General features: G+C 37.7%; 1 protein-coding gene across 5 annotated transcripts in view; it reads right to left on the reverse strand.

Moving 5' to 3' along the window:
- Nucleotides 1–17,245, reverse strand: part of DMXL2 (Dmx like 2) — a 160,246-nt gene that overhangs the window by 71,344 nt on the left and 71,657 nt on the right. For all 5 annotated transcript variants that reach the window (XM_047737487.1, XM_047737485.1, XM_047737486.1 and 2 more), the window contains 4 exons: nucleotides 14,005–14,244; nucleotides 13,241–13,512; nucleotides 11,725–12,421; nucleotides 11,255–11,376 (listed from right to left, as the gene is read on the reverse strand). In XM_047737487.1, the coding sequence (XP_047593443.1) occupies nucleotides 11,255–11,376; nucleotides 11,725–12,421; nucleotides 13,241–13,512; nucleotides 14,005–14,244 (1,331 nt within the window). The remainder of the gene's footprint in view (nucleotides 1–11,254; nucleotides 11,377–11,724; nucleotides 12,422–13,240; nucleotides 13,513–14,004; nucleotides 14,245–17,245) is intronic.

Genomic DNA, 17,245 nt, shown 5'->3' on the forward strand with positions numbered 1-17,245 from the left:
CTGAGATCATGACCTGAGCCAAAGGCAGAGGCTTTAACCACTGAGCCACCCAGGCACCCCTGAGAGGGAAATTTATAGAACTAAATGCATATGTTAGAAAATAAGAAAAGCTTCAAAACAAAACTCTAAGTTACTATGTCATGAAACCTAGAAAAAGACTCCCCTATACCCAAGAAAGGGCAGAACGAAGAAAATAATAAAAGAGCAGAAATTAATAAAAATGAAAACAAAAACAAAGACCTTAATGAAACAAAGAGTTCATTCTTTGACAATATCAATAAAATTAACAAATCTGTAGCAAGACTGATAAGATAAAAAGAGGAAAGGAGGAGATTGGAGTCAAGATGGCGGAGAAGTAGCAGGCTTAGACTACTTCAGGTAGCGGGAGATCAGCTAGATAGCTTGTCTAAAGATTGCAAACACCTACAAATCCAACGGGAGATCAAAGAGAAGAAGAACAGCAATTCTAGAAACAGAAAATCAACCACTTTCTGAAAGGTAGGACTGGCGGAGAAGTGAATCCAAAGCGACGGGAAGATAGATCGTGGGGGGAGGGGCCGGCTCCCGGCAAGCGGTGGAGCAACGGAGCACAAAATCAGGTCTTCTAAAAGTCTGTGCCGCTGAGGGACATCGCTCCAGAGGCTTAACCGGGGTGAAGCCCATGCGGGGTCAGCGTGGCCTCAGGTCCCGCAGGGTCACAGAAGGATCGGGGGTGTCTGAGTGTCGCAGAGCTTACAGGTATTAGAACGGGGAAGCCGGCTACAGAGACAGAGCCGAGGAGTGAGCTCTAAGCTCGGGGTTACCTTGAACCAGTCGCAGACTCGGTGAGCTCGGAGCGCGGCCGGAGGCAGGGTGACGGGAGCCATTGGGCACTATTCTCTGGGGGCGCACGGAGGAGTGGGGCCCTGGGCTCTCGGCTCCTCCAGGCAGGAGACCAGGAGGCCGCCATCTTCACTCCCACCCTCTGGAACTCTACTGAAAGCGCTCAGGGAACAAAAGCTCCGGAAAGCAAACCCGAGTGGATTACTCAGCCCGGCCCCTGGTAAGGGCGGTGCAATTCCGCCTGGGGCAAAGACACTTGAGAATCACTACAACAGGCCCCTCCCCCAGAATATCAACAAGACACCCAGCGAGGACCAAGTTCACCTACCAAGGAGTTCAGTTTCAATACCAAGGAGAGCAATGGAATTCCAGAGGAGGAGAAAGCAAAGCACAGAACTCATGGCTTTCTCCCCATGATTCTTTACCCTTGCAGTTAATTTAATTTTTTTTTCTTTTTCAATTTTTTTTCTCTTCTTCTGCTAAATTTTTTTAACTTTTACCCTTTTCTTTTTTAATGTTTTTTAACTAGTTTACCTAATATATATATTTTTTCCTTTTTATATTTTTTCTTTATTGGTTTTCTTTTTTTAATTTTTTTTTTCTTTCTGAACCTCTTTTTATCCCCTTTCTCCCCCCTCACGATTTGGGATCTCTTCTGATTTGGCTAAAGCATATTTTCCTGGGGTTGTTGCCACCCTTTTAGTATTTTACTTGCTCCTTCATATACTCTTATCTGGACAAAATGACAAGGCGGAAAAATTCACCACAAAAAAAAGAACAAGAGGCAGTACCAAAGGCTAGGGACCTAATCAATACAGACATTGGTAATATGTCAGATCTAGAGTTCAGAATGACGATTCTCAAGGCTCCAGCCGGGCTCGAAAAAGGCATGGAAGATATTAGAGAAACCCTCTCGGGAGATATAAAAGCCCTTTCTGGAGAAATAAAAGAACTAAAATCTAACCAAGTTGAAATAAAAAAAGCTATTAATCAGGTGCAATAAAAAATGGAGGCTCTCACTGCTAGGATAAATGAGGCAGAAAAAAGAATTAGTGATATAGAAGACCAAGTGACAGAGAATAAAGAAGCTGAGCAAAAGAGGGACAAACAGCTACTGGACCATGAGGGGAGAATTCGAGAGATAAGTGACACCATAAGACGAAACAACATTAGAATAATTGGGATTCCAGAAGAAGAGGAAACAGAGAGGGGAGCAGAAGGTATATTGGAGAGAATTATTGGAGAGAATTTCCCCAATATGGCAAAGGGAACAAGCATCAAAATCCAGGAGGTTCAGAGAACCCCCCTCAAAATCAACAAGAATAGGTCCACACCCCATCACCTAATAGTAAAATTTACAAGTCTTAGTGACAAAGAGAAGATCCTGAAAGCAGCCCGGGAAAAGAAGTCTGTAACATACAATGGTAAAAATATTAGATTGGCAGCAGACTTATCCACAGAGACCTGGCAGGCCAGAAAGAGCTGGCATGATATATTCAGAGTACTAAATGAGAAAAACATGCAGCCAAGAATACTATATCCAGCTAGGCTATCATTGAAAATAGAAGGAGAGATGAAAAGCTTCCAGGACAAACAAAAACTGAAAGAATTTGCAAACACCAAACCAGCTCTACAGGAAATATTGAAAGGGGTCCTCTAAGCAAAGAGAGATCCTAAAAGTAGTAGATCAGAAAGAAACAGAGACAATATACAATAACAGTCACCTTACAGGCAATACAATGGCACTAAATTCATATCTCTCAATACTTACCCTGAATGTGAATGGGCTAAATGCCCCAATCAAAAGACACAGGGTATCGGAATAGATAAAAAAACAAAACCCATCTATATGTTGCCTACAAGAAACTCATCTTAAACCCGAAGACACCTCCAGGTTTAAAGTGAGGGGGTGGAAAAGAATTTACCATGCTAATGGACATCAGAAGAAAGCAGGAGTGGCAATCCTTATATCAGATCAATTAGATTTTAAGCCAAAGACTATAATAAGAGATGAGGAAGGACACTATATCATACTCAAAGGAACTGTCCAACAAGAGGATCTAACAATTTTAAATATCTATGCCCCTAACGTGGGAGCAGCCAACTATATAAACCAATTAATAACAAAATCAAAGAAACACATCAACAATAATACAATAATAGTAGGGGACTTTAACACTCCCCTCACTGAAATGGACAGATCATCCAAGCAAAAGATCAACAAGGAAATAAAGGCCTTAAATGACACACTGGACCAGATGGACAACACAGATATATTCAGAACTTTTCATCCCAAAGCAACAGAATACACATTCTTCTCTAGTGCACACGGAACATTCTCCAGAATAGATCACATTCTCGGTCCTAAATCAGGTCTCAACCGTTATCAAAAGATTGGGATCATTCCCTGCATATTTTCAGACCACAATGCTCTGAAGCTAGAACTCAATCACAAGAGGAAATTTGGAAAGAACCCAAATACATGGAGACTAAACAGCATCCTTCTAAAGAATGAATGGGTCAACCAGGAAATTAAAGATGAATTGAAAAAATTCATGGAAACAAATGATAATGAAAACACAACGGTTCAAAATCTGTGGGACACAACAAAGGCAGTCCTGAGAGGAAAATATATAGCGGTACAAGCCTTTCTCAAGAAACAAGAAAGGTCTCAGGTACACAATCTAACCCTACACCTAAAGGAGCTGGAGAAAGAACAAGAAAGGAAGCCTAAACCCAGCAGGAGAAGAGAAATCATAAAGATCAGAGCAGAAATCAATGAAATAGAAACCAAAAAAACAATAGAACAAATCAACGAAACTAGGAGCTGGTTCTTTGAAAGAATTAATAAGATCGATAAACCCCTGGACAGACTTATCAAAAAGAAAAGAGAGAGGACCCAAATAAATAAAATCATGAATGAAAGAGGAGAGATCACAACGAACACCAAAGAAATACAGACAATTATAAGAACATACTATGAGCAACTCTACGCCAACAAATTTGACAATCTGGAAGAAATGGATGCATTCCTAGAGACATATAAACTACCACAACTGAACCAGGAAGAAATAGAAAGCCTGAACAGACCCATAAGCAGTAAGGAGACTGAAACAGTCATCAAAAATCTCCAAACAAACAAACGCCCAGAGCCAGATGGCTTCCCGGGGGAATTCTACCAAACATTTAAAGAAGAACTAATTCCTATTCTCCTGAAACTGTTCCAAAAAATAGAAATAGAAGGAAAACTTCCAAACTCATTTGATGAGGCCAGCATCACCTTGATCCCAAAACCAGACAAGGATCCCATCAAAAAAGAGAACTACAGACCAATATCCTTGATGAACACAGATGCAAAAATTCTCGCCAAAATACTAGCCAATAGGATTCAAAAGTACATTAAAAGGATTATTCACCACGACCAAGTGGGATTTATTCCAGGGCTGCAAGGTTGGTTCAACATCCGCAAATCAATCAATGTGATACAACACATTAATAAAAGAAAAAACAAGAAAAATATGATACTCTCAATAGATGCTGAAAAAGCATTTCACAAAGTACAGCATCCCTTCCTGATCAAAACTCTTCAAAGTGTAGGGATAGACGGCACATACCTCAATATTATCAAAGCCATCTATGAAAAACCCACCGCAAATATCATTCTCAATGGAGAAAAATTGAAAGCTTTTCCGCTAAGGTCAGGAACACGGCAGGGATGGCCATTATCACCACTGCTATTCAACATAGTACTAGAAGTCCTAGCCTCAGCAATCAGACAACAAAAAGAAATTAAAGGCATCCAAATCGGCAAAGAAGTAGTCAAACTATCACTCTTCGCAGATGATATGATACTATATGTGGCAAACCCAAAAGCCTCCACTCCAAAACTGCTAGAACTTGTACAGGAATTCAGTAAAGTGTCAGGATATAAAATCAATGCACAGAAATCAGTTGCATTTCTCTACACCAACAACAAGACAGAATAAAGAGAAATTAAGGAGTCCATCCCATTTACAATTGCACCCAAAACTATAAGATACCTAGGAATAAACCTAACCAAAGAGACTAAGAATCTATACACAGAAAACTATAAAGTACTCATGAAAGAAATTGAGGAAGACACAAAGAAATGGAAAAATGTTCCATGCTCCTGGATTGGAAGAATAAATATTGTGAAAATATCTATGCTACCTAAAGCAATCTACACATTTAATGCAATTCCTATCAAAGTACCATCCATTTTTTTTCAAAGAAATGGAACAAATAATCCTAAAATTTATATGGAACCAGAAAAGACCTCGAATAGCCAAAGGAATATTGAAAAAGAAAGCCAAAGTGGGTGGCATCACAATTCCGGACTTCAAGCTCTATTACAAAGCTGTCATCATCAAGACAGCATGGTACTGGCACACATAGATCAATGGAACAGAATAGAGAGCCCAGAAATAGACCCTCAACTCTATGGTCAACTCATCTTTGACAAAGCAGGAAAGAATGTCCAATGGAAAAAAGACAGCCTCTTCAATAAATGGTGTTGGGAAAATTGGACAGCCACATGCAGAAAAATGAAATTGGATCATATCCTTATGCCACACACGAAAATAGACTCAAAATGGATGAAGGATCTCAATGTGAGAAAGGAATCCATCAAAATCCTTGAGGAGAACACAGGCAGCAACCTCTTCGACCTCAGCCGCAGCAACATCTTTCTAGGAACATCGCCAAAGGCAAGGGAAGCAAGGGCAAAAATGAACTATTGGGATTTCATCAAGATCAAAAGCTTTTGCACAGCAAAGGAAACAGTTAACAAAACCAAAAGACAACTGACAGAATGGGAGAAGATATTTGCAAACGACATATCAGATAAAGGGCTAGTTTCCAAAATCTATAAAGAACTTAGCAAACTCAACACCCAAAGAACAAATAATCCAATCAAGAAATGGGCAGAAGTGGGGCGCCTGGGTGGCTCAGTGGGTTAAGCCACTGCCTTCAGCTCAGGTCATGATCTCCAAGTCCTGGGATCGAGCCCCGCATCAGGCTCTCTGCTCAGTGGGGAGCCTGCTTCCTCCTCTCTCTGCCTGCCTCTCTGCCTGCTTGTGATCTCTCTGTCAAATAAATGAATAAAATCTTTAAAAAAAAAAAAAAAGAAATGGGCAGAAGACATGAACAGACATTTCTGCAAAGAAGACATCCAGATGGCCAACAGACACATGAAAAAGTGCTCCATATCACTCGGCATCAGGGAAATACAAATCAAAACCACAATGAGATATCACCTCACACCAGTCAGAATGGCTAAAATTAACAAGTCAGGAAATGACAGATGCTGGCGAGGATGCGGAGAAAGGGGAACCCTCCTACACTGTTGGTGGGAATGCAAGCTGGTGCAACCACTCTGGAAAACAGCATGGAGGTTCCTCAAAATGTTGAAAATAGAACTACCCTATGACCCTGCAATTGCACTGCTGGGTATTTACCCTAAAGATACAAACGTAGTGATCCGAAGGGGCACGTGCACCCGAATGTTTATAGCAGCAATGTCTACAATAGCCAAACTATGGAAAGAACCTAGATGTCCATCAACAGACGAATGGATAAAGAAGATGTGGTATATATACACAATGGAATACTATGCAGCCATCAAAAGAAATGAAATCTTGCCATTTGCGACGACGTGGATGGAACTAGAGGGTATCATGCTTAGTGAAATAGTCCATCGGAGAAAGACAATTATCATATGATCTCTCTGATATGAGGGAGAGGAGATGCAACATGGGGGGTTAAGGGGGTAGGAGAAAAGTAAATGAAACAAGATGGGATTGGGAAGGAGACAAATCATAAGTGACTCTTAATCTCACAAAACAAACTGAGGGTTGATGGGGGGAGGGGGGTTGGGAGGGGGGAGTGGGGTTATGGACATTGGGGAGGATATGTGCTATGGTGAGTGCTGTGAAGTGTGTAAACCTGGCGATTCACAGACCTGTACCCCTGGGGATAAAAATATATTATATATTTATAAAAAATAAAATTAAAAAAAAAAAGAGGAAAGGAGCTACTTACCATGTTGATAGCATGTACCCTTCATATAATGTGAAAGAAGGGTCCTTCACATCTGGGATATTCTTCCTAAAAACCCGTAACTCCAGTCTAACCATGAGAAAAACAGCAAACCCAAATCAAGGGAAAATTCTACAAAATGTCTGACCAGTACTACTCAAAACTGTCAAAGTCATGAGAAAATACTGAGGAAGAAAGAAATGAAGAACACTGAGAAACTATCCAAGATTGGAGAAGGCTACGTAAGGATTCATGATGGCTAAATATAATATGGTTTCTGGGTGAGATTTTGGAACACTAAATCTTAGTAAGTAGAGTTCAGCTGGTAATATGAGATGTTAACAATAGGGGAAATTGGCTGTGGGGTGGATGAGAACTGTTCACTGTTGCAACTTTTCTGTAAATCTAAAACTATTCAAAAACTAAAAATTTATTTTAAAAAATTAACTGGGGGTATGTGGGTGGCTCAGTGCGTTAAGCCCCTGCCTTCGGCTCGGGTCATGATCTCAGGGTCCTGGGATAGAGCCCCGCATCAGGCTCTCTGCGCAGCGGGGCTCCTGCTTCCCTGTCTCTCTCTGCCTGCCTCTCTGCCTACTTGTGATCTCTGTCAAATGAAGTTTAAAAAAAAAATTAAAATAAAAAATTAAGCAACTGAATAAGTTATTATTTTCAGAGTACAGGATAAAGGAAAAGATGAGCTCATTAACAGAGGCTGATACTTTAATGTTAATAAAGATGGAGAGAATAAGAACTAATTCCTACTTTGAATCTGGTCTTCCATTTCAAGAATTTTAGCTAGTTAGTGCCTGAATGGCTCAGCTGGTTAAGCAACAGACTCTTGGTTTCAGCTCCGGTCATGCTCTCAGGTGGTGAAATCAAGCCCTGAGTCAGACTCCTGAGCTGGGCATGAACCCTGATTAAGATTCTTTCCCTTTCTGCCGCTCTCCCAACATGTACATGCACTCTCAATCTAAAAATTTAAAAAAAAATTTTTTTTTAATTAAAAAAAAGAATTTAGCTTGCAAAAAACAGAAAAAAACCCCAAAAATTTTCTTCAAAGAATATGTATTACTTTTTAACATTAAAAAATTAATAAATTAATGAAATTAGGTCTAAGAAAAAATGTACATTGGTAAGGGGAAGAGTAGAAGACAGGATAAATTAAGAAATTCCAAGAATGTAGTATCTCAATGCAAAACCACATTGAGATACCACCTTAAACCAGTTAGAATGGCCAAAATCAACAAGATAGTAAACAAGTATTGGAGAGGATGTGGAGAAAGGGGAACCCTCTTACACTGTTGGTGGGAATGCAAGTCAGTGCAGCCACTTTGGAAAACAATGTAGAGATTCCTTAAGAAATTAAAAATAGACCCTGCAATTGCACTACTGGGTATTTACCCCAAAGATACTGACATAGTAAAAAGAAGGGCCATCTGTACCCCAATGTACATAGCAGCAGTGGCCACAGTCACCAAACTGTGGAAAAAACCAAGATGCCCTTCAACGGATGAATGGATAAAGAAGTTATGGTCCATATATACAATGGAGTACTATGCCTCCATCAGAAAGGATGAATACCCAACTTTTATATCAACATGGATGGGACTGGAGGAGATTATGCTGAGTGAAATAAGTCAAGAAGAGAGAGTCAATTATCATGGTTTCACTTACTTGTGGGGCAGAAGAAATAAAACAGACAACTTTGGGAGATGGAGAGGAGAAGTGAGCTGGGGGAAATCGGACAGGGAGACAAACCATGAGAGACTGTGGACTCTGAGAAACAAACTGAGGGTTTTGGGGGGGTAGTGTGGGGTTGGAGGAATGTGGTGATGGGTATTAAGGAGGGCACGTATTGCATGGAGCACTGGGTGTGGTGCATAAACAATGAATTTTGGAACACATGAAAAAAATAAAATTAAATTAATTTAAAAAAAAAAGAAATTCTAAGAATGTATCTAACTGCTCTACATAAATTTAAATTTCCTGGAAAAGTAATGCCTGGTTAGTGGGAAATTTTGCAAATGAGTTCAATGAACTTTAGAAGATGTTCTTGGAGAAATCATAGGAAATGTCGCACCCAAAATACTAGCAATAGTTAAATGTTCCAATTTTCAAAAAGGAAAACAAAATAATCCAGGAAGGCAAACTAAAGACCTTGATGTCTATTTAGTACAAGGCTTTTAGTCAACAACAGACATCAGGGTAGGTACATTTAACCTACTTACTATACAGTAAAACAATCATTTAACTTCCTTTTTGACTACAGGATATTTGGCAGACAGGGTGTATTTTATTTCAGAAAAGCTCATGACAAGCTGCCTCATAGAAATCCTAGAGGCAAGCTGAAGAAATATTTCAGACAATAAAAATGGAAAAAAATCTCAAATGTACAATGCTAGGCTCTTTTTTTTTTCAGTCCTATCCTGTTTAACACTTTTATAATTGACTCAGACAAAGATGTGGAAACAATATTCATCAAACAGACTGGTGATATAAGTCATAAGGCAATAACGCAAATAACAGAATCTGGAATCAAAAAGAAACTGAAAGACTAAACCTAGCAAGATGAAATGTAATAGTGAAAATAGGCACTCATTTGGGACACAACTCAAATGCACAAATACAGAAAGAAATTTTGGGATATTTAAATGAGAGTCAGCTCAGTATGAATCAATTACAAACAAAGAATCAGCATGATTACCAAAAACACAATAGAATCTAATGAGAGGGGCCATAATACTGCTGTATTCTAGTGGTCCTACAACGCCCAGAGTATAAACAAGCTGAAAACTGCTAAGAAGAGTAACCAGGGCCAAATATAAAACAAAATTAGTTTATTGGGGGAGGGAGAGGTTTGGCCTGAGGAAAAAAGTTTCATAGGTTATAAGACAGTCATCTTCAAATATCTGAAGTGATCTCACATGTAAGGAATATTAGACTTTTCCTAAATGGAACCAGGGCTAACAAGCAGAATTTAAGGAATACAAATTTAATTTCGGTATAGCAGTGAGGGTAATTCAAAAGCAGCATGAGCTGCATTTAGAGCTGAGGCTCCCCGCTCTGAGGCCAGGGGACAGACTGGCAGGAATGTGGTAGCAGGGAATGAAGCATCACATGGCTGGTTTAGACTAGATGACCTATAAAGTATCTTCCAAGTCCATGATTCTAAGATGCTACTTCCTCTATGCCAAGCCTCTGGCTCCAGGCCAAGTGGCTGTGCCACCATTCCTGGAACAAGCCTTACTTATACGTGCACTTTCCCGTATCCACACTTTGAGGCCATTCTCTCACTCCAGCAAAGAGAAAGGATCTTTCTAAACCTTATCCATCCATCAAAAACAAACCTAAATATTGTCCTTACTGAAGACTTCTAGGCCTACCCTCCTACAATCTCTCTCTCCTCTGGATTATGGGACTTCTGGGGCCATCTGTCTGACAATTAGTTACATACCACCCTCAGACACTGCTTCTGTCTGAAATCATTGTTAAAGCTTTTATTAATAATTTCTCTCCTCGGGGCGCCTGGGTGGCTCAGTGGGTTAGGCCGCTGCCTTCGGCTCAGGTCATGATCCCAGGTCCTGGGTTCGAGCCCCACATCGGGCTTTCTGCTCAGCAGGGAGCCTGCTTCCTCCTCTCTCTCTGCCTGCCTCTCTGCCTACTTGTGATTTCTCTCTGTCAAAAAAATAAATAAAATCTTTAAAAAGAAAAAAATAATTTCTCTCCTCAGCTAAATCTAAAGCTCCTTAAAGACACACACCGAAACTTATACTCTGTATCCCCTTCACTCTGAAGGACACATAGTAGATACTCAAAAATATCTTTGGTTTTCAATACTGGAAACATTTTTGTTAGAACAAGTACTTTATAAAAGGCATGTATTCATAGGTAAAGGTAAAATCCACTATTCAAATCTGAATAGTAACTAATATACGTTGACTTCCAGTTCAGCTACAGAACCACCAGAATAAGATACTGCCACCCACTGATAACATATTCTAACCATAGGATTTTTTTTTTTTAAATGGTCAACAAAGCTCAGAAAAGCTCAAATTTTCCAACCTACACAAAGGGCTTGGTAAAGCTGCCTTAGAGCAAAGAAAGATTAACAGAACCAAACTAGAAAGTGAAAAATGTCCAGCAGAAATCAGGATATTTCTCGAAAAAAAGCATATTTACTTCTTTAAATGTAAAATATACTGGTGTGTGATATTGATTCATGTACTTGGAAACACAAATTAAGAAACAGCAAATTTGTCATACAGAGCCCAGAACATGTACTCACTCCCTAAACACCAACTAAAAGTTCCAGACAAAGTAAAAAGAGAATTTCTTATCAGACTAGATATTTTAATAAAGATTAGGAAATACTCACCGAAGATTCAGGATCTGATAATTCATCCAATAATTTCCTTGCATCCACCACAGCTTGATAGAGTCTCAAATTTTTGCCATCAGAAGCAACAAAGCAAGCACTTGCAGAATTGCAGTATGTGCCTGAGAGAGTAAAGGCCTTGCATTATAAATGTAGTTTATTTTTATTGTTGGCTGAAGGATGAGAAACCTATACACACTTTTCTTTTTAGACACAATCATGGTCCAGAATCATAAATACACATAAAATTAATGGATATAAAATTATTAACAAAAGAAATCAATAGAAAATATGTCCTGAGAGGGGGAAAAATTAAAAACAAATTTCTGGAAATTCTAAACATAAGTTTGATGTCTACATTCCTAATACTTGCTAAAAATCCTCCTAATAATAGCAAATATAAAACATTTTGTGTATTTAAAAACAGTTTAAAAGGTTTTATTAACTTCAGAATTAAAATGAACACTTACCAAGACAATAGCTGGGAATAAGAGTCGGAAGCCAAGCAACATTAGAGAAGGCTGATGTATGTAAAGAGTTAATTCGAGCCAATTCTGATACTCCTCCAGTGTAGGACAAAGGTCCTATTGGGTCTACACGCCACAGAATAAGCTCACTATATATTGCATTCGGGTCATGAAATGTACGTGTCGCTGCATTTCTAAGAGGTTGTTTTGAGGAACCTTTTATATGTCTTACAGGATCCATCAATCTACTTACTTTATTGTCTGAGTCCCACTGACAGTCTAATTCAGGAGTCAACAGAGCATTATGATGAGAGGATGTCAGTAACAATGGTAAAACTGAATGACATGCCAAGTCATTGAGGTGAAATCGATGACCACAGTATCTAAATTTGTGAGATACAGTCAGAACCGTGGTAAAGGCAGACTTATCTGCAAAAGTGACTGCCCACTGATTTAAAGAACCATCTATGTGTTTGGAGACCATCATTACTGTAGGAGCTAAAATGTTCATATTTGTAGTGTGTGATCTGGAGTACGATTGTGATCCGTGAGGACTGCCTACAGCCATCATCTCTTGGTGTAACAGAGTGTGAGGAGAATCTTTCGTAGCATTTATGCAGGCATACATCATGATATTTTTACTAAGAGAACTCGCATCACCAGAGGGAAATGCAACAGGAATCCGAGAAGAAAAAGACACCTGAAAAACACGATATGAATTCAATGTAAGTAGTTTCCCTCCTCTCAGAAAGTCTTCCAAAAACACTTCCATTTTCAAAATATCCTAGAAAAATTATCATTTTCAACTTCTTTCTGGTCTAATTCCTTTCCTCTATTTATATAATATCATATCTCTATTTGCTGCCCAAAAGAAGCCTGAAAAAAAGAAAAGTTTCCAGTGTCTTATTGTACAGCTAAATGACCACACCACAAATCTCAATAAAAATAAAGTTCAAGGGGCGCCTGGGTGGCTCAGCGGGTTAAAGCCTCTGCCTTCAGCTCAGGTCATGATCCCAGAGTCCTGGGATCAAGCCCCGCATCGGGCTCTCTGCATCGGGCTCTCTATTCAGTGGGGAGCCTGCTTCCTCCTCTCTCTCTGCCTGCTTCTCTGCCTACTTGTGATCTCTGTCAAATAAATAAAATCTTAAAAAAAAAATAAAGTTCAAAAAGTTAACAGTTAGATTTAGTTAAAACTAGGGGGACACAACTGAGTCACATTTTTGGGGTAGTTTTAAGATTAATAAAAATAATGTGAATTCCCAGGAAAAAAGCCAATGTACATATATTCAAATACCCAGTACCACATTTCAAAGCCAAATTCATTTTACTTCGAATTAACCAGGTTTATAAAATCTGTGGTCATAGATCCCCCTTTGGTAACAAGAATAAGTATTCTCTTCTCAGTTGCTTCTCAAAAACAGAATCTTTTGAATATTTCTGAAAACATGGTAAATCTGAATAGCATCTTTTTTTTTTTTTTTGTAAGAAATGTAGTAACTGCTTCATCAGTAAAATATACCTGGACTTGTCTAAATATTCCAGGATTATATTCATCCAAATACTTTACATGCCACACTAGAAAGGTACCATCTACAGGGTGTATAGTAAAAAGCATGTCAGGATTCTTATTCCATTCAGTTAGCAGCATTTCAATCTTCCGATCAAGCAGGACTGTAGGCAGTGGCATTGGTACACTAGGTCGTGAAAAGGTTCTGGGACTTCCCTCTTTTTCTCCATCTTCATGTTCTGACGATCCTGTACCTGCCTCAGATTCTCTATCCAGGGATAATTCTGAATCAGAAAATAAATTTATCAGTACACACTAAATTATCAATACATACTAATAATATCATAAAAATGCAATCACATACTAGACTATCAACAGCATACTATCTTAAGAAACTATAAATCCTTTTTCCAATTTATGGTCGGGGCAGGGAGGGAATGAGAAAAAACAAAAAAAGAAAATCATTTTCTGGTCTGAACTGAAAGTTACTATTATTTCTTACTTTTAAAGAAATCAGAATTTCATTCACATTATCATTATCACTAGCAAAACGTGTTCCCCCCAAAAGGACAAGGCTTCCAAAGCAGTATATTACTCAAAGCAATACATGTAACAAAAGCATATAGAGCTAGATGGTAGACGGTCCATAGTAGATGGTCAGTAAGTGACTGGAAAAGTAAAAAAGAAGAGCAGGAAGGAAGGATTATAAACTAAAAGTGGTATCACAATAAGCTGATGACTTGCCAAAAAGAAAAATCTGAACATGCAATACTAACCATGATCTAGTTTCATATGTAAACCCCTCTCTTTTTCCTCCTGTGAACGTTCCTCATCTTCTCTATCTCCTTCATCACTTTCATGATCTATCTGCTTCTCAGAAAGTTTTCGTAATTGCTGCATAAATATTTCAGTAGATGATGTAAAATGAAACTCTTTGTTGTTTAACCAATGAACCACAAAGCCCCCATTTCCATCATCAATGTTAAATACAGTGCCAACCAAGACATTTGGAATATCTGTGAGGAAAAAAAGTAAGATTTCAATATGAATTTCTCGTGTCTTTAAAAAGATCACCCAGTGCTTATAAAGCACTTATAAGTTTGTCTTTATAAAGACTAACTCTATACTTAAACAGAAAAGGTCAACATAACTCCAGTAGGATTTGTAAAAACTTTAACTGAATTTAATGGTAAAAGTAAATATTAAGAATTAATGGCACATGACTTAAATTACTAATGGAATTAATTTACTAATTTAAAAAACAAATATACCAAATGCATGAACCTTTATTAAATCCTGGTTTGGGGATGGAGGAACAGAAAAATAAAACAGAAAAGCAGCTATAAAAGAATTTTAGATAATTGGAGAAATTTAAGTTTAAATATGAACAGGATATTAGAGATTATGAAATAACTACTAATTTTCTTAAAGATAATACCAATATTGTGATCATGTGAGAGAATTTCCTTACTCTTAGGAGATACTGTCTGAAGTACGTAAACCTGATGTGCCATGCTATACGTAACTTCTACAAAAGATTAAGAAAGAATTGTACTCACACATGCCTGCCCCCAACACACACAGGTATATACAGAGAGAATAAAGCAACTGTGGCAAAATGTTAGCAGTTTTTATTCAAATTAGAAGACATGAATGTTCACCTTAGTATTGTTTCAACCTTTCTAAAATGTTTGAAACTAAAAAGCTGGGAGAAAATAATGCCAAAGAAGAACATGGGAAGACAAGCAAACTTCTAAAGTATATTAGCAGGCTTCCTCCAGTTGGGTTAACTGTAATTCACAAAATAGACTAGTTCACATAAAATAGTAAAGCTAAAAAAATCAATCTCCTTAATCCCAATTAATATTACAAATAATCCATTCAACAGAAAGCAAAAAGCAAAAACGAAAGCAAAACAAAAAACCACTGTCCTCTGCAAAATATGAGTCTAAAGATAAAATGCACAGGGTATTTTGGTAGTGTTCTGTTAATATATATCAGTGTTAAATAAAGTTCCAAGTTGTTCTTTTTTTCTAATTCCTGGATGACAGTCCTGGGTTTCTGATAAAAATGAAACAAATCACATAAAATAGAATTTATAAATTAGGAATACTATAAAACAATACATCCTCTATTCTTGCTAAAAATGTTTCACCTAAACCTTATCGTGAGCAAATATTCAGACAGCAAGATGCTCTAAAAGATAACAGAGAAGTTCTTTGAGAGACTTTTTTTTGACAACTGAGAGGAACTATCGTAGATGAGGAGTTTAAAAGAAATGACAATCAAGTGAATAAAAGAAAGAGTCTATATTTTAATATCAACTATATATTAAATATAATCTTATCCATGTTCCTTAAATACAGTAACAGCATTGTAGTAATGGAGGAAACCTCCTATTTTACTATAAGACACACTTGAAATATTTAGATAATGTCATAAAATATTTAGGAGATGAAGGATAATGTTGGTGACAACTTTACTTTCAAATGACACAGCCAAAAATAAGGGAAGAGGAAGCAAAGACATACACAAGTGGACAGAAGGGGAGAACAAAAGCAGGCAGGACAAGATAGTAACAACTGGTGAACTGGGTAAAGATTTATATGGGTATTTGTTCATCTTTGCTTTCAGCTTTAATGTAGACTCAAAAAGTTTCCTGAAAAAAAGGTGAAGAAGAGGAAGAGCCCTGCAATACAAAATTATTTGCGTTTAGCAATCAACTTGGTCAAACTATGTATTTATATACAGTACAAATACTTTTATGAAATGATTTTTAAAATAGTATGTAGTAGGTTAAAGTAAAAATAGATAAAACTGGCTAAAAGATGAAGGTTATTTAATAAAGATGTTGAAGGACAAGGCTGACTGGCTACAAGAACATATCCAGTACTTAGACTCAAATATGTGACAGAAAACCTATCCACAGGGGACAATCCTGTGATCCTATTCCATTTGATTAGCATAGCGTATACCATTAAAAAGTCAACCTTTCTAAGAGGTGTTGAATTTACTGCATACTATCACTAATTACACTCCGTTTGAAGCTAGATCTTCATTATAGTCAGTAACTCACGATAAGGTTCTTTTAAAGAAGTTAAAAATTTACAAAAATCTGAAACCACTAACATTTTGAAAACAAGTTAATATTATAAAGACAATCTTAAAACAAACAGAATTAGTACGTGAGCTCAGTAAGTAAAGTAACATTTAACCAGGTAGCAAAACACTGTCCGATTGAAATAATGCAAAACACAAATGCAAGGCACATAGGCAATTTTCATTCTAGTAGCTGTATTACAAAAGGTAAAAAAAAAAAAAACCAAGTGAACTTAATTGTAATATTTTATTTCAACCTAATATACATAAGATATCATCATTTCAACATGTAATCAATATTAAATAAAATGGTTAATGAGAGATCTTACATTCTTTTACTGTACTAAGTCTTAGAACTCCAGTGTGTACCTTACACCTAATTCAATATAGGCTAGCCATATTCATATGCTCAAAGAGCTACATGTAGCTAGTGGCTCCCATACTGAGCAGCCCATATCTAGAGCCACTGTGACGATGGGGCAAGTGTCCTAAAGATCACTTGTTTGGAATTCTATTTATTGAATATCACCTCTATATAAACAAACATTTCAAAATAAACTCCTCTGCATTCTGAAGCAATATAGTGACTTCCATTTCAATAAATATGACTGTAACTTTACACAAATATAGGTACATCAGCAGTGTAATATGAAATTATCTATGGGCCTTTTCATGTTTTTCGTGTACAAAAGAAAACAATGTCCTTAAATAGAAGCTTTCAAATATGCTTTTGCCAACACAACTTGCCTCAAAATACTTCTTCTCAACCTCACAGGAGGAAAGGAGCAAAAAGGAAAGTATCAGTGTGAGAAGAAAAAAATACCTTTCCCTGAGTGTAGGATAAGAAAGTCTATTTGGCGGGGAGGCTGGGTGGCTCAGCTGGTTAAGCCTCCAACAGCTCAGGTCAGGATCTCATAT

Source organism: Lutra lutra, chromosome 7, assembly GCF_902655055.1.
Source record: "Lutra lutra chromosome 7, mLutLut1.2, whole genome shotgun sequence".
NCBI lineage: Eukaryota > Metazoa > Chordata > Mammalia > Carnivora > Mustelidae > Lutra > Lutra lutra.